General features: G+C 40.8%; 1 protein-coding gene across 10 annotated transcripts in view; it reads left to right on the top strand.

Moving 5' to 3' along the window:
* CDK19 (cyclin dependent kinase 19) overlaps window positions 1–17738 on the top strand; it is a 190539-nt gene extending 172801 nt beyond the window's left edge. For all 10 annotated transcript variants that reach the window (XM_049898882.1, XM_049898890.1, XM_049898930.1 and 7 more), the window contains 3 exons: window positions 209–287; window positions 1016–1282; window positions 14344–17738. In XM_049898882.1, coding sequence (XP_049754839.1) covers window positions 209–287; window positions 1016–1282; window positions 14344–14475 — 478 coding nt within the window. In that variant the 3' untranslated portion in view covers window positions 14476–17738. The remainder of the gene's footprint in view (window positions 1–208; window positions 288–1015; window positions 1283–14343) is intronic.
* Window positions 17739–18070: the final 332 nt, after the last annotated feature.

Below are 18070 nucleotides of genomic sequence, written 5' to 3'. Positions count from 1 at the left end.
CTGAAGCAGCTAAGAATTGTTATTGAAAGTAAAAATGAATGGCAAACTCCAGCCACGGATAAGGAGTAAAAATTGGGAGAGCATAAATATAAATAGACCTGTTCAGCAAAATAAAAGGGGGAGTTTAAATTAACGGGGTTAATGATATTGCAGACTTTAAATCATGCCATGATGAGTATTCCTTTTTTTTTTTTTAAATAATTTTTAGTGTATTTGCTGGCTGCCAGATTCCATACCCCAAACGAGAATTCCTTAATGAAGATGAACCTGAAGAGAAAGGTGAAAAGGTATAAATTGCACGGTACACTTTGTACCCCCAGAGAGTAAAAGAGGCAAAAAAAAGATCTCAAGGGAAGTATACCTTAATAAGTACTATGTATTTAAGGGCCTTTGATTTAATGATGTATTTATTTTAGTTTCTATGAAAGTTTTGGGATTGTAGCTGTACCTTGAAATTTGAAATATAATAAGCTTACAGATAAACGATCTTCCCAGTGAACTTCCTAGTTTGTTTTATAGCCTATTCTCTTCCCCGATTCCTAATTCTTGCCCTTTTTGTTTGTTCAGTCCCATTACCATCACTTTATGTAGAGTGACTTTTCAAAGCATCGCTCTGCTCTTTTGTCTTAACTGGCTGCATCAGCCCTCTTCCCAAGACCCTCTACTTCCCCAAAATCAGGATTGAAAGACATTGTAGCTGTCTCAATAAGCACAAAGCATTTCCTGTGTACCTGATGTCCGGGACTAATTTGGAAGATTAATGTACTATCTAAATGGACTTCAGAGACTGAGTCCTGTTCAGGGTTTGGTACTTTTATCTTGGGGACACTGAATTCCCCCCCGGCACTTCCATTCTCCAGTCAGTTCCTGTCACTTCTGTGTCCCAATAAGCTGCTCCCTAGGGCAGTCAGCAGTCACACATGCATATCAAGGAATGAGAAGAATTTACTGTAAATTTAGTTTCATACTTTTTTTTTTTTTTTACCAAGCTCGATGTTTTATTTTTCCTTAAAAGAATCAGCAACAGCAACAGAACCAACATCAGCAGCCCACAGCCCCCCCGCAGCAGGCAGCAGCCCCTCCACCGGCGCCGCCGCAGCAGCAGAACAGCACCCAGACCAACGGGACCACGGGGGGCGCCGGCGCCGGGGCCGGGGGCGCTGGGCCCGGTCTGCAGCACAGCCAGGACGCCGGCCTTAACCAGGTGCCTCCAAACAAGAAACCGCGGCTCGGGCCTTCAGGCACCAACTCAGGCGGGCCTGGGATGCCGTCAGATTATCAGGTACTGCGCCCCGAAGTGTGTACTTTACGTTCATAAGTTTTGTGAAATAGGAAATAGATTAATGATAAACTCTCGAACTCTAAAGTTTGACTATACAAAGCATATAATTCTGTTTCTAGGGCATTACATGAAAATAAAGATTTTTTTAAAATCTTACTTCCCATAAACTCACTGCCATCCAGTCATTTGGACTCACGGTGACCCTATAGGACAGAGTGGAATTGCTAAATAGAGTTTCCAAGGCTGTAAATCTTTACGGAAGCACACTGCCCTGTCTTTCTTCGTGGAGCAGCTGCCGGTGGGTTCAAACTGCTAACCTTTTGATTAGCAGTCGAGTGCTTAGCCACAGTGTCACCAGGCTCCTTATAGGTCACATAATTGTGAGATATTTGGTTTCCTGGCTTGTTCATCCCTGACACCTGAGGAGGCTGAAGCGGGGGAGGCAGTTGAAAAGGAGGAGGTGCCTGCTTACTTTGAACAAAGTTAACTACATGAAAGATTTGCTTCCACTGAGAAGAAATAATCAGTAAGTAGCTACATAGGTATAGAAGAGGAGAGGATCGAGATTGTGACCTTGCAGAAATAACTGTTAAGCTTCTCTAAAAATAACTTAAAATCTTTTTAATGTAAAAATATAACAGTTGCCAATTCAACATTTTTCAGGTGTACAGTTTGTCACTAGATATAATTTTGAGGCTAGAAAATATTTTTTGTTATCAAAAAACAAAAGAAAACTACAATCACACTACTAATTCAGGATATTAATAAAAGTCTAAGAATTAGTACTTGGAGAGAGAGGTAAAAATACCCATTGTGAAAACAGTAGGGAATCTTGTTACAAAAAAAACAAAAAACATTTTTAAGGTAGTAACAAGCTAAGAGGAAACCCTGGTGGGGAGTAGTGGTTAAGAGCTATGGCTTTTAACCAAATGTCGGCAGTTGGAAGCTAACAGGTGCCCCTTGGAAACTCTATGGGGCAGTTCTGCTCTGTCCTGTAAGGTTGCTGTAAGTCGGAATCAACTCAATGGCAACGGTTTTGCTTTTTTTTTTTTTTTAAATAAGCTAAGAAACTTAAATGAGAGGTTTAAAAAAAAAAAAAAAAAGGTTTAAGACCATAATCCCTCAGTGTGCTGGTAGAGGAAGAGCACTTGGGATAGAGATCATAGAAAACAAAACCACAGCAAGGGAGCCATAAACTCACCAATAAGAAATCAGAATAAAGGAAACCATTAAACCATTAGCAAGAAAGACTAAATAGCTGCCTAAACTTTGAAGAATATTGAATACACCAGGGACTGCCAGAAAAATGAACAAATCTGTCTCGGAATAAGTACAGCCAGAACACTCCTTAGAAGTGGGGATGGTGAGACTTTGCCTCAGGTTACTTTGGACATGTTATCAGGAGGGATCAGTCTCTGGAGAAGGACATCATGACTGGTAAAGTAGAGAAAAAAAATAAAAAGAGGAAGACCCTCAGTGAGATGAATTGACACAGTGGCTGCAATGATGGGCTCAAGCATAGCAACTATTGTGTGAGGATGGTGCAGGACCAGGCAGTGTTTTGTTCTGTTGTACGTACGGTCACTATGAATCAGAATGAACTTGATGGCACCTAACAACAACAAACTGCCTTTACATTTTAAATATCTCAACAAACCATCTGTTTTCACATGATTATTATTGTTGCTAATTGCCTTCAAGTGGATTCCAACTCATCGTGACCCCATGTGTGCAGACTAGAACTGCTCCACAGGGTTTTCGAGGCTGTGATCTTTTTGGAAGCAGATGGCCAGGCCTGTCTTCTGAGGCGCCTCTGGGTAGGTTCGAACCAGCAACCTTTCAGCTAGAAGTGGAGTGCTTAACCATTTGTGCCACACGATTACTTCCCCGAAAACTCTTCCATGATTCCCTACAAACAGAAGAGTACGTAATTACTTTCATTTGGCTCCATTTAAACTAACAAAGCCTTCAGCTTTGATTCACTAAAACCAGCTTGCTATTTGGGGAGTAGTCATGAACATATTCGAATTTTGTTATAAATTCAATTTTTTCCCAGGCTTTAATATTAGTTTATTACTATTATATGAGTAACAGATCTTTACTATATACTGACTTGTCTTTGTGTCTCTGATTGCCATGTTAACTTGATTATAGTCAGTTGTGGACAGATTACTTAAAAATTGCATTTCTCCCCTATTCTTTCAAACTCAGCTTTTCAAAATGCTTCTCTTTGTCCTTACTATGCAACCTACTTAAAAATAAACTTTGGCATATACCTACGAAATGGGAGTTCTTGAGTGGTGCTTGGCTGCTTAACTGAAACATTGGCGTCCACCCAGGGATGCCTTGGAAGAAAGTTCTGGCAATCTGTTACCGGAATAAGGTTCTTGCCTCTCACTGGTTAAGAATGAGCAAGTAAGGCATGTAGTTTTCCACATGAGCAAAGCTTTATTGAAGAGTCTTGCAAGCAGAGACAAGGAGGGCCTAGAGCAATGCATACCCTCATCTCACACAACAAAAGACAGGCCTGCGTTTTTAAAAGTTCTTGGGCAGGAAAAGATTCATGTTTATTCATAGATACAGGCTAGATATGTTAACTAAGGTGTGTACGCAGCAGCTTTCCAAGAGGCCTCTGGGATTTGTAGATTCACGCCTGTGCAGTCTCCTGCTCCCCAGGTTCGATTCCCCGGAGGCGGCTGTAGCCCCTCACTGCCCCGGTAGAAGGTCACACAGGGGTCACAGGTGGATGTTCGGTGCATGTCCCTGGGCCTAGTCTTTTCTAACTCTTTCTGAAAGGCACCTTTAAAGAAGTTTGCATGCTATTTTTAGATACGCTGCCCCATTGTTCTGGGGAATGGCTTTGTTTCTGGGCCCTGGCCCATTTCTTGTTACTTTGTTTGCAGATTTGGGGACCCCTCTGTTCTCTGTCTTACGGAGTCTCTAGGTTCCACACTCAACCCCCTATTACCTCCCTGATAGTATAGCCTATTTCTCTTTTACTTGTTTCTCCTCTAACCACACCAGTCTCTTCACTATTTCTCAAATAGGCACCCTCCAATCTCAGGGCCTTTGCTCCCTGTCTTACTCCCCTTGAGACTTCAACCCCATAAATCTTTATGGGAGTGTGGATGGAGGTCTCTGTTTCTGTAACTTCTTCATGCTGGACTGGGGCATTGTTCCTGCCTAACCGAGTAGAAGTCTCTTGCTACCTTGGCACCATTGGGACCCCTTCTTGGGGAATCAGTTGGTAGTCTTGTATGACCAGGAGCTTGGCCTGACTGAAAGCTTCAACAGACAGGGGCCAAATGTGAGTAGTACTATTCTTCTGGTCAAGGCTCTAGACCCTATGGTGGCTACTCTCATGGAAAGACCTTGGTAGTCTAAATCACGCAATTGTTTCTTTTAATAGCCTTTTTCTTTTTATACATTTAGATAATAGTCCTAGGAGGGCATCCCTCTCATAGTGTGTGGCATCATGGAAGGCTTTTACTATTTCCATAATAAATATGCCGGCACATGTAATACTCTGTCATCATTCTTCATTTATCTTGTATCATCTTAAGAAAAACCCCTTCTTTTCTCTTAGGGCACACACCAAGGCAGTTAGCTCAGCTTTTTGGGCTGATGTTGCTGGTGGTAAAGCTCTTGTCTCAATAATACCAGTCTGGATGTCAGTTACATAAAAGGGTGGCAGGGTTCAAAGTTTGGCACACTTTGAAGTTTAACTCTGGGGTATCTAGGAGGAGGGCCCAAAGAGGGTAGAAATGAAGCAATAGAGGGGAGTGTTTTCTACACTGCCCACCAAATATATTGGCTTCCCCCTCCTTTGTTTCTTTACATTCTCTGTCCCAAATCACAGGAAAGGGGAAAAGTAAAGTTCCTTACCTTAGGCTTTCCGTCAATCGCAATAACTAACTGTACAGTCACAACTGGAGAGTGGGCCTGGATTTGGGGTTAAAACAGAGAAGGCAGCTTTGTGTCTAGCAAAAATTCAGTCTCTTTACCTCCCACGTCGAGAGTAACCCAAGGCTCTATTGTGGCGATGGTCTCCTGGCGGGGAGCTGAGTGGACCTCTGGGCCTCATCAATAGGGCCGCTGTTCTTCTTCCAAGAGGGACATCAGGCGCTGTGGGCCTGCCTGGCCTGGCCTCTCTTTTTTGCAATACCCACATTGGTCTGGCTTGATACTCACTGGTCGATGAGGAAATTCTTTTGGAGGTCTTGGTCTTTAGGATCCTGTTGGGTTACCTCGAGTTGGGCCCTGAAGTGCTACTGCCAACAATCAGGCCTTTTTCTTCATTTGATCCTCTGCTGCCAGATCCCTATTGTTAAAAGACCTTGAAGGCTTCCTCAACCAGTCGTGAGAGGGGAGTCTGGGGTCCTGCTTCTACCTTTTGTAGTTTCTTTTTAGTATCTGGTGTTATAGCTAGCAAAGTCTTTCTTCCTGAGCTCTCATGGTCAGACTATTTCTTAAAAGCCTCAATCAGCCTGGTAAGGAAGACTATTGAGTTCTCTTCTGCTGTCTAGGTAATTTCTTGTACCCTATTATAATTAACAGGCTTGGCTATACACTTCTAAATTTCGCCTAGTATACATGCAACTAAATATTTGGCTCTTTTTTACCATCTCTATTGTAATCCCAATTCGGCTCCGCATTGGGGACTGTGTTTCTCTTCCCAGTCTGAAAATAACATGTGTTAGGTGTGGACAGCATCGTCTGTCTGTTCTCTAGCCTTAGTCAGGATCTTAGTCTTTTCATCCGTACGACACTAGTGAGTTAAAATGACCACCACATCTCCCCAGGTCAAATTAAAATTCAAGCTGCGTTTCATGAACTCATCCTTAGATGTCTCAGGGTCTTCTACACACTCTAATCTTTTTTTTTTTTTTTTTTGCACTGGCTTAAGTCTGAGACTGAAAATGGCACATGAACCTGGGTTGTGTCTCTAGTCCCACAGTGACTGATAAATTTCTTAAAGATTTCTCCAATTTATATATACCATAAATGGGAATTAAAGTTACCAACCATACCTTGAGTGCTGGAACAATGGGCTTTCTCCTGACTCTTGTTTTACAAAGGATGGCAAATTTAACATTACCTTTAACACACAAAGTTTGTCCGGAGAAAACAGAAAATATAGAAAAACTTACATGTGATAACTAAGTTTTCACTATTAGCTTTTCTTGTTGGAGGCCTTCAGTTAATCTGTCTAAAACATACTAAGCGTTCTCCTTGAGGGCAAGCTGTCCCTCTTTGGTTTACCTGTTAACAGTCATGGGTCACTTATTCAGAAGCAGAAGTGGAATCTAAGACAAAATGGAGTCTGAGCCATGAGGTTGATCTCCTCTGAGAACCTGGTTTAAGATACATAATTTTCTGTATAGCAAGAGGGTAAGAGTTTGATTACAAACATTAAACAGGTACCTCATGCAACATTGTCTAGAAGACTGATTAAAATGATTATTGATTTACCGTAAACATAACTTTCAGTCTAATCTTTGGAGTCAGTTTTTCAAAACAGATTGAATTCTTCAAAAAAAGCACAATGGCCAGAGCAAATTCTTTTGTTAGTTATCTGGACAATTATTTGTAAAAGGACACCTAAAGGCAATGGCCTGTGTGGGTTGCCTCAACCTTTATGAAAGTCAGAAATCTGGATTCCAGGAAAATTACATACAACTCTTTTATGGTTCCCTCTTTTGAGTCATGATCTTGTTATAGAATCTTTGATTAAAAATATTCAATCACTATCTGCTTTTAAGATCTCAGGCACCAAACAGCTACTCAGGAGGTAGAATAGAAACACTAACATTAGGCCAGTTGTCTGAAATCACCAATGAAACTATGACCCTAAGGCCTTTGAACCAAGGAAACAAATTTCATGAGGTGTTTGTTCACACAGAAGCAGCATCAGTAACGGTTTTTCATGTGCCTCAGCAGGAGCTACATTCTGCCAAACCTAGAATGCTATTCTAATTTGTAAAATCATAGTTCATATTTCAGACACCTTTCTGGTCATGATATTCACAACTTTGTTAAGTTTGTCAACAAGAACTTCTAATTCAAGAGTTTCTTTTTTTTTTTTTTTTTAACCCACTAGTTATTTAGGACAAAAGAAGAATATGGTTTCTTATGTCCAGAAAGTCAGACCTTAAAGCACCAGCAGTACTCTCACATAAAACCCATAGTATCCTTTAGTTTAGATATTTTGGTCAAGTGTTTTCAGGAAATCGGTAAAGTAACATAATTCTTAATGGTGAAAGACCTGAAAGAAATCAATTCCAAACCATTAACTGTATTTTTAAAGAACTTCAGATGTAACACATAATCCCGAGACACAGCACCATACAGTCAGGATATATCAAGAATACACCAAGACCATTAAGGCTCTAAATACCTGAACAGCAACAAAAATCACTTCATAGGTAAATGATGTGAATTCTCCAGTCAAACCATTGGCTTTTAATGATGTTAGACTCAAAAATAAATCGACCAAGTTAGCAATAACCCAGAGAGAAAGAATCAGGCACTTCTTATGACTTTAACAACATGTTCCATGTAATTTATATCATGTCTAATAAACTTTTTTAGCACTTTTTCTTTATAAAAATTTTCATGGCTTTCAAACTTGTCAGGAGTTTATCATAAGTTACCACGCAACAATACTTTAGTTATTTAACCAAAGATCTTAAAATAAAACCCTTAGTTTTTCTTAAAGCCACGTGGCTTGGTTTCTGACTCAGGAATCTTATTCTAATGACAGACTGAACCTTTGTCTTTGAAGCAGATTCAATTCAACATCAATAAGTTACCTAAAAGATCTTAGAGATTATTTTAAGCCTGTATACCATAAAACATAACTAATTGAAATAAAGTTTCTTTAAATATTCCAAATTTTCATTTGACTTTTATTATTTCTCATATTTTTCCAATCTAATTTTATCAACTGACTTTGGAAATCACAAGGTTTCTGTTTAACTGACCAATGAACATTTCTCTAGGCCATTTCAGTGTTTCTTTGTGGCCTTGGCAGGTAAGGGCTGGGGGCTAAGGAGGCCTCATTTGGCCCCACCCTACCTACTTTTTAACTCAAGGTAGAAGACAAGATTAGCCCATTCTGATGCATTTACATACAGAGGCATTTTGAAAGGCTATCTACCCAGTAAAATACCAAAGCCCTTTAGCAATTTTGTAAAGGAATCCAATAGTTAGCTAGGGAGACTGGAAGCTGGAGGGAGTCATCCCAATTCCAGACATTTCGAAAGGCAAAAAACAGCAATTTCTTTCTCTTTTGCTGTTCTGGAACTACTTTTCCTTCAAGACAAAATTACGTTTTTTCTTCAAACTACCTAGAGCAAAAGATGACCAATCGCTCAGTAAACAGCCCAATCAGTAAATTCTCAGGAGTCTCCACAAGCATGCTCTAATTCAACCTGAATTTCTCTTCACCATTTAGTTTCTATGCAACACATACATTACACATAAGACACAGAGGTGACCGAGACAAGCTCACAGTCTCAACCTCCCAGACAGCCCCGGTCACACATAAGACAAACAGCGCTCAGACCAGATAAGTCAGAAATGGCTTAGTGAGGTCCAACACGTTACTAGGAATATCTGAATCTCCACTTTGACCTTCCAGATGCCTCTTATCCCCAGTACCAAACAGAGGGGCTTCAATCTCTCAATCCAAACAGAGACCTCTACATCCATTCCCTCAGAAACAGGGTGTACCACCTAGAGGCAGACAATATCCAAACACAGAAAACGACGGCTGAAACAAGTAGCTGGGCAAAAGGCCAGCTTGAGAGGAGAGGAAAAGGGTTAGGCTGCAGCTCCTGCCAAGAGTGCACTACCAGCAGGTCAGAAATTCCCTACTCCCTGGGGTCAAAAAGAAGGCATCCCTCGGTCCCTAGGGTTTGAAAAGCCTGTCGCTCTGGGGGTGCTCTGTGGAATATGTCCCTTGGTCCCTAGGGTCAGTTTAGACCCGTTTCTCTGGGGACACTTCACCCTTCATTAGTGCCTCCGGCCCCCACAGTATAACACACCTGGGAGGAAAATGAAACTAAGTTTGGGCCCTGAGGAGTAAGGGGGAGAAGTCCTTACCTGGCGGAGAAACGCGAGAATAATCAGTCTCGGCAGCTGCTTTTTTCACCACCGGCGTCAGGCAATTCTCCTCTCCACTGCCTTGGGTCCGAGAACAGGACGCAAAGGATCCCTTTGTGCCTCCTGGCTGGCTCGCCAAAATTGTTACTGGAATAAGGTTCTTGCCTCTCACTGGTTAAGAATGAGCAAGTAAGGCATGTAGTTTTCCACACGAGCAAAGCTTTATTGAAGAGGCTTGCAAGCAGAGACAAGGAGGGCCTAGAGCAATGCATACCCTCATCTCACACAACAAAAGACAGGCCTGAGTTTTTAAAAGTTCTTGGGCAGGAAACGATTCATGTTTATTCATAGACGCAGGCGGGGATATGTTAACTAAGGTGCCTGCGCAGCAGCTTTCCAAGATGGCTCCTGTCCTGGAGGCCTCTGGGATTCGTAGCAGGACCTATTATGGGGTGTCACACCTGTGCAGTCTCCTGCACCCTGGGTTTGATTCCCCGGAGGCGGCTGTAGCCCCTCACTGCCCCTGGTGGAAGGTCACACAGGGGTCACAGGTGGATGTTCTGCGCATGTGTCTGGGCCTGGTCTTCTCCAACTGTTTCTGAAAGGCAACTTTAAAGAAGTTCGTGTGCTATTTTTAGATACCCAGCCCCATTGTTGTGGGGATTTCCTGTTACTTTGCAGATTTGTAGGCCTCTCTGTTCTCTGTCTTACTAAGTCTCCAGGTTCCACACTCAACCCCCTATTAACCTCCCTGATAGCCCGTTACCTTTGAGTCGTATAGCCTATTTCTCTTTTACTTGTTTCTCCTCTAACCACACCAGTCTCTTCGCTATTTCTCAAATAGGCACCCTCCGATCTCAGGGCCTTTGCTACCTGTCTTAAATCTAGTTTCCTGCAAACCCTATGGAGCACAGTTCTACTCTGACACGCATGGGATCGCCGTAAGTCAAAGTTAATTCAAAGACAACTGGCTTTAGTTTGTTAAAAATAATCAGAACTCAAAGAAATTGAAACATAAGATTTATTCTGAGCACTTATTCTATGTGCATATAGGGAGACCATTCTGATTCCAAAAAAAAGGGCTAATGATTTGAAGGAGGCTAGTTACAATGAGGGCTTAGAAGAGGAGGAAGAAGAGTAGAAGATCAACCGTTGGCTAATCTTAACATGATTGATTAAACCTGCCCTCCTTCTACTGCGATCAGGTCATAATTTATGATCTCTGGCCCTCTACCACCTGCAACCATACTTTTTTGAGATTTAAATTAGAAGAGCCTAGAGTCATTTTAGGAGCTCTGGTGGTACAGTGGTTAAGAGCTCAGCTGCTATCCGAAAGTGCTCAATTCAAATCTACCAGTTGCTCCTTGGAATCCCTATGTGGCAATTCTGCTCTGTCCTGTAGGGTTGCTATGAGTCGAAATCCACTCAATGGCAACATGTTTGGGTTTTTTTTGTTTGTCTAGAGTCTTTTTCATTAAATCAGGAGGTAATGGTTTTGTTGTGACTGTCCTTTTCCAGCTGGAAAAGACGATTGTACGTTGCTTTAGAGCTGCTTCTGGAGGAAACTAAATCAAAGCTTTTACAGATTGGGTCAGGCTTTTTAGGTTAATATTTGGTTTTGTGGATAAGAAAAACCTTAAAATCAAAGTAAGATGTCTGTTACTAATTTTCCTCTACAAGCTTTAGACACTAGCGTGGGGTAGGGTGGGAGAGCCTTACTGCACGTGGTTTGCAACTCTTGCATTATCAATTGGTTCTTTATCTGGTATAGTTAAAAACCTAAATGCAAGAGACACCAGAAATTAGTGTAACAGCATATATTTATTGTAAGCAGATACTATTCAAATTGGGCAGCATCCCACTGAAAGTATTGGGAGCGTGCTCCAAAGAGGGGATAGTGAAAACAAGCTATATAGGCGGGTCCGGGCGGTAGTCTCCTGAAGGTCATTATAAATTGCATTCATACTGGTTTCTCAGGAGATAGTGTCAGAGCAAGCAGGGTTTCAGGGCCAGTCAGTTGTAAAAACAGAGTCATTAAGGGCATGCTATATATCCTAAAACACAGCTTCCAATCAGACCTTGGAGATCCTGCTTCTCTGAACTGACTGCGTGTAAATAACTTAGATAATTCTAAATTTCACCAATGCCTAAGGCAAAATTATCTCTGCTAAGCAGCTCACTAGGCTGTTGTTTGACCTGAAGGTGAGTCCAGGAAAACCAGTTTCTTAAAGGCTCCAGGTTCAAAAGGACACCTAAGGGCAAATGGCCTGGGTGGGTCACCCCAACTCTATGAACTCAGATCTGGATTTCAGGAGGATTAAAATAGTTTCTCACAGGGAAGACCTATTGTCACCGAGTCTCATCTGTTAAAAGTAATCATAGCCTAACAATTATAGGGCTCTAATTTTATGATTACCTTGCTTCCTCATATTTTACAGTTTTAGGCCATTTCAGGAATAAAGCTTCTTTGTATCTGGATTTAAGCTTCATCATAAACACATTTTTTTTTCCTTGTGCTTTAAGTGCAAGTATACAGTTCAAGTTAGTTTCTCATACAAAAATTTATACACGTTATGTGACCCTAGTTGCTCTCCCTAAAATGTGACAGCACACTCCTCCTTTCCACCCTGGATTTCCCGTGTGCATTCAGCCAGCTCCTGTCCCTTTTTGCCTTCTCATCTCACCTCCGGCAGGAGCTGCCCATTTAGTCTCATGCCTACTTGAGCTAAGAATCATTCTCTTCACGAGTATTATCTTATGTCTTATAGTCCAGTCTAATCTTTGTCTGAACAGTTGGCTTCAGGAATGGTTTTAGTTCTGGGCTAACAGAGGGTCCGAGGGCCATGTCTTCTGGTCCCTCCAGTCTCAGTCAAACCATTAAGTCTGGTCTTTTTCCTAGAATTTGAGTTCTGCACCCTACTTTTCTCCTGCGCCATCAGGGACTCTCTGTTGTGTTCCCTGTCAGGGTGGTCATTGGTGGTCACTGGGCACCATCTAGTTCTTCTGGTCTCAGGCTGATGGAGTCTCTGGTTTATGTGGCCCTTTCTGGCTCTTGGGCTCATATTTTCCTTGTGTCTTTGGTGTTCTCCATCTTTCTTTGCTCCAGGTGGGTTGGGACCAATTGATGTATCTTAGATGGCCGCTTGCTAGCTTTTAAGACCCCAGGTGCCACTCACCAAAATGGGATGCAGAACATTTTCTTAATTTTGTTATGCCAGTTGACCTAGGTGTCCCCTGAAACCATGGCCCCAGACCCTTGCCCCTGCTACTGTGTGCCTTGTAGTGTTTGGTTATATTCAGGATACTTCTTAGTTTTGGCATAAACACATTTTTAAATGAAAATTTGATAGCCATCTTTTATAATGTCTAAGGAAGGCTAATGTGATATTTTCTTGCATTTGATTCTCTGAATTATTTTTATCTTAGTTTATTCAAAGCCAGACTTAACTTTTCTATTAAGGAGAATGTTTGTCATATTTTTCAGTGGGTTCTGTTAGTGCTTCATCAATAAATTATAAGCAAGTATTATTAGTACTTTTAAAATGGGAATATTGGCATTTTTTTTCCTATCTTAAAATATAACTTATCATTAAAACAGATACACTGTAACACATGAGATTCTTATAAGTCTACATTTTAGTTTACCAGCAAAATTGCCACTAATGCTTTCAAACTGCAAAGGAGAAAAAGGATAGTTAAAATTTGGATTTTTCAAAGCCTTCTTCACCAGCACAACTTTTCAGAGTTATGTAATTTAGGACTACTTTATTGCAGTGTTTGTCTTGGACCACATGTTGCAAGTCTAGTTTGGCAGCCTTTGGACCCTGACTCATCCTTCCTTAACCACCAGTTCCACCTGGAGGCCATTTGCAATTTAACTCCTAGTAATAACTTATAATTATACATATTCTTTCCGACTTGCTCACAGAAAAAAACCAACCCTCTGAGTATCACCAAAGACGCTAGCTCCAGCTTGCTTATATTTAACCAGACACCATTTTCTCATTCTATAGATGAATCTTTTTTTATTTTTCATAGTTAACTTAGGTACTATGAATATTAATAATTCCTTTAAAGTAATATTAATTACATTAATATTAAATATCAAAGCATTGAATTGATATACATTTATCTTTGCCTTTTTTTTTCTCTCTCTTTAGGAAAGTCATCTTTGAAAATTGTTTTATTTTAAATACTACCCAAAGTTTGTAAAACCCTCTTAGTGCTGCCCAACCTCCAGCCCGACCTTGCCTTACTTTGTCTTTAGGTAGTCCAGCTGCTGACACTGCTTCTACCTCTAAAAATTCTTGTCTCTAAAAATAGTGATTTCTTTATCACAGCTTTGTGTCGTTTATAATGAAAGCATTAACAGCATGTGTGTATACATTAAAAATACCATTGATTCAATATGCCAAATTGGTTAGTTTTGTTTGCAAATCTCAATTGTGCAAAGGGCTAAACTACACCCCAGAATTAGTCAAGATAAAGAGCAGTTAGTCAGCGTAAGTTTTCCCTCTGCCTTTCTTTTTTTTTTAACCAGGGTAGCTAATCTCCCAAAGTAATCCAGCCAGACCTGGTGCCTGTCAGAACATGTGGTTACAGGCTGTTATTTCAAATAAACACAATGTGTTAACAAGCTAAGTCAGCTACCCTGGATTCAAACCAGGAGCCTAATGAGGAAAATGGCTCATTTCTCTGTCTTATTGTGATTCACGGAGTCTCTGCTAACCAAAAGGTTAGAGGTTCAAAGCCACCCAAAGGCACCTCAGAAGAAGGACCTGGTGATCTACTCCAAACTCAGCCGTTGAAAACTCGGCGGACTGCAGCTCTGCTCTGACACACACAGGATCGCCACGAGCGTGGGTGGACTCCATGGCAACTGTTTATTGTGAGTCACACCTTGTGCCATTTCCTTCCTCCATCAGTAATTTCCTTTTCTTGTTTCCTTTTCCTAGCACTCCAGTTCACGCCTGAATTACCAAAGCAGCGTTCAGGGATCTTCGCAGTCCCAGAGCACACTCGGCTACTCCTCCTCGGCTCAGCAGAGCGCGCAGTACCACTCGTCTCACCAGACGCACCGGTACTGAGCCCAGTCCGCCCGGCCGGTTCAGCCCAGAGCACAGACTCAGCAATACGATGCCTGCGTTGAAAAGAACCAAAAATGCCAGCTGTGATGCCAGTTTAAAACTCACACATTTAGAAGGAGAACTTAAATACTGAGCATTTTGCAGGTCTGATACTTCTTCTTTATCGACTTAAAGAAGATTCTCGTGAAGTTTCCCGACACCCTTCCCCTGCATGTGTTCCTTGTGATTTCCCGATGAAGCGTCTGATCTAATCCCAGCACTTAACTTCTGTAACCTTCAGCATTTTTGGGAAGGATTTCCTGGTGCACCTTTCTCATGCTGTAGCAATCACTATGATTTATCTTTTCAAAGCTCTTTTAATAGGATTTTAATGTTTTAGAAACAGGACTCCAACGGTGTATAGTTTTATACTTCATGAACTGTTTTAGCAACACAGGTAAAAAATGCACCTTTTAAAGCACTACGTTGTTTTCACAGGATATAACTGTTTTGCTCATGGAAGTCTTAAACAGAAACTGTAACTGTCCCAAAGTACTTTAATATTGTGTTTTTATTTATCTAGTTTCAGGGAAGGTCTAATAAAAAGGCAAGAGGTGGGACAGAGGGAACCTCCAACCAAAAACAGCCTAGATCTTCACAGTTACTATGCTTTATGCTATGAAGAACTGAAGTATGTTGTAATTTTTATATGATCACTCATATGGAACTTAGTTCCAAGAATCATCATCTTATTCTGAAATGTGTTCAGTAATTAAGACTTATAATTTTTAACCTTCATGTAGCTAAGTCTACCTTAAAAAGGGTTTCAAGAGCTTTGATGAAATATAGTCCTCTGGTGACCTTGACCAGAAAGCTGCAAGAGAATATTAACTGCACTAGGATTTCTTTAAGAAGGAGTAATGTTGATTAAAGGATGTGTTGCTTCCCTTTGAAGGAAAAGCTTTTCGTGTGTATTGTACATAAAGTTGGCCTCTCTAAAGAACTGTCGATTTCTTCATCTCTGGGTCAGCTTGAGTAACTTTCTTAACTAATCAAGGGTACTCAAATAGAAGCCTGCAAATTAATCTGCTTTTAAAGAGGCAGTGTTATCCATTCATATTTACATTAGACATAGAGTGACTATTTTTAAAGCATGTTAAAAATTTAGGTTTTATTCATGTCTAAAGTATGTATTATGTATGCATAATTTTGCTGTTGTTCCTGAAACTTAATTCTATCAAGAATCTTTTCATTGCACTGAATGCTTTCTTTTGCCCCTAGGAGAAAACTTAATAGTTGTGCCTAAAAACTATGGGCAGATAGTATAAGACTATACTAGATAAGACGAATATTTACATTTCCATTATCTATGAATTAGAGCCTGAGTTCGTTCTTAGCCAGTTTAGGGAGCCTCTTACTCCCTAGAGTCAGAAGGTAATGTAAAGACTTAGAGCTCCCACTGCAATGTAAGAGCCAAGAAATTTGTGTTCTTCTCAATGCTACTAGCAGCACCAGCCTTGTTTTAAACATTGTTTTTTTCTTGAGCTAGAAGAAATAGCTGATGTTGTATATGCAAATTGTATGCATCTTTTTTACTATTCTTTGTGAACTTATCTACCTGGTTATGATACTCTGGGTCCATACACAAGCAAAATAAGATTTTAGACAGAAGCCAGTATACCTTTTGCACTATTGATGTGATCGTAGCCAGCAAGGACCTTACTGATCTGAGCATAATAATCCTTACTGATAATAAAGACTGTGTAGTGGCACTCAGCAAGAATGAAGATGAAACAGTTGACGTGCTCCATTGGAAGGAATTTCTGATTGTCTGCATGGTAGTTTATCCCTTCTGTTTTTTAAAATTAAGAAATCAATAGCCTTCTGTATAATGCAGCTACCTGTATCAAGTTCCACCCTGTGCCCTGAAGCCTCACTGTCCAGAGCTATCAGTCAGCAGATGCTCTCTATACCCACCGTCTCCATGGGCTCAATGCCAGGCTGGTGGTGGACACAAAGGAAGGGCAAGACACACTTCCAGTCCTTGAGGAGCTTTTATGGTCAGCCTGGTGACAATAAATTACGCTCCCCTGGGATGTCTGTGCCATGAGCTAGGCTTATATGTGAGACCATCTTATGATATGAAGGTTCTGTTGTTTACTTCTAACCCTACTTGGATGGAGTTATTATTCCAAACTCTGCTCAGTAGTAAACAGTGTTATGGAGAGGTTTCTGTATCAGTCCACCTTAAAGAAAGTCAGAGATTAAATACCATACAAGGCATTAGTGTATATTTTAAATGTTCGCAGCAGCCTTTCAACAGCAATTTAGTCGTCCTTGTAAGCAGAACACAATTTACTAAGTGTAGGAAATTACAATGAAAATGGCAGCTCCGTTCCTGTCCTCAAGGAGAGCATACGTTTAATAAAAGACAAACCCAAGTATGTGCATAAATCAAAATGCCATGCCCCTTAATCCTTTGTAAACAGCTTTGACACACAGTTCGTGTGGCGTGTGTTTATGCAGTCGCAAGATTACCCTGGGTTCGTTGCATGTGATAAACCTTACTGGCAGAACTGTTGTATAAACTGTAGGGGGATTTCATCACTTCCTCTCAGTACACAGTGTTCTCCAGGACAAAGCCAGAAATCCCCATGACTAACAACTGAGTCTCTCTGGTCACTGGGCTGATAGTGGCCCTTCCTCTTCTGTTTTTGCCTCAGGGTTGGTGATGCCCACTGGTGTCTATTACTCTTTAAAATAATTTGGTTTGTAATTTCCTTTTCCCCATAAAGGGGAACAAAGACTTGAACACACATAACAGCCCTAAAACTGTTGGACCTCTGAGGAGACCTGTGAAGCTTTGAGGTTAAAATTTACCTTTGTGGTCCTAAAATGATCCTATTCATCTTTGAAAATTTTATTAGATGCAGTCATGTCCCCTGAGGACACAGGGCATAGGGCCACACTCTTCAATGGACAAACACATCTCTCAGCTTGTGGAACACCCACACCAGAGGAGGCCATGGAAATGAAGGATTGAATCAAAGTGAAAGCTTCCTGCTCTCCATATTACAACTTAGTTTTTGAGTTAGCTTTCTGGTGAGATGTGTGTTTGGAAAAATGGATTTTAAACTTTCAAGACAGATGAGCTTAAGGCTAAGGTAGCCTTGGCAGCAGGGCTGGTACTGTGAGGCTGAAATAATCCTTGTGATGAAGGAGATCATGCAGTAACATACAAAAACCAAGGACATGTGTATTTTTATATCTGTGTGGTTTTGAAACTTTAGTACTTCGAATGTTATCCTTCAGCACTACTCTTTTACAAAAAATAATTTACTCTTAGGAATAGAAGGGATGACTTTTACTACATGTTCACTGCCTCATTTGTGGAGAAGCAACTGCCAGCTGTATGCCTCTAAAATGATGCCGTTTTCTCTGCTAAAGGTAAAAGAAAGGAAAAAAAAAAAAAGTTGAAAAATAAGATCAGAGCTTGATCTGCTTTGAAGAAATTTATGTAGCAGAAAGTATACAATGAAGGAAGAATTCTATCAAAATTGCAAATCTTAAACTCTGCGATGATACCTTCCTAGGAAATGAAGGAGACAGCAACGTG

This window comes from Elephas maximus, chromosome 1, assembly GCF_024166365.1.
Source record: "Elephas maximus indicus isolate mEleMax1 chromosome 1, mEleMax1 primary haplotype, whole genome shotgun sequence".
In the NCBI taxonomy this organism is placed as follows: Eukaryota; Metazoa; Chordata; class Mammalia; order Proboscidea; family Elephantidae; genus Elephas; species Elephas maximus.
The sequence above is the reverse complement of the archived record's forward strand: the minus strand, read 5'-3'. Positions and strand labels throughout refer to the sequence as shown.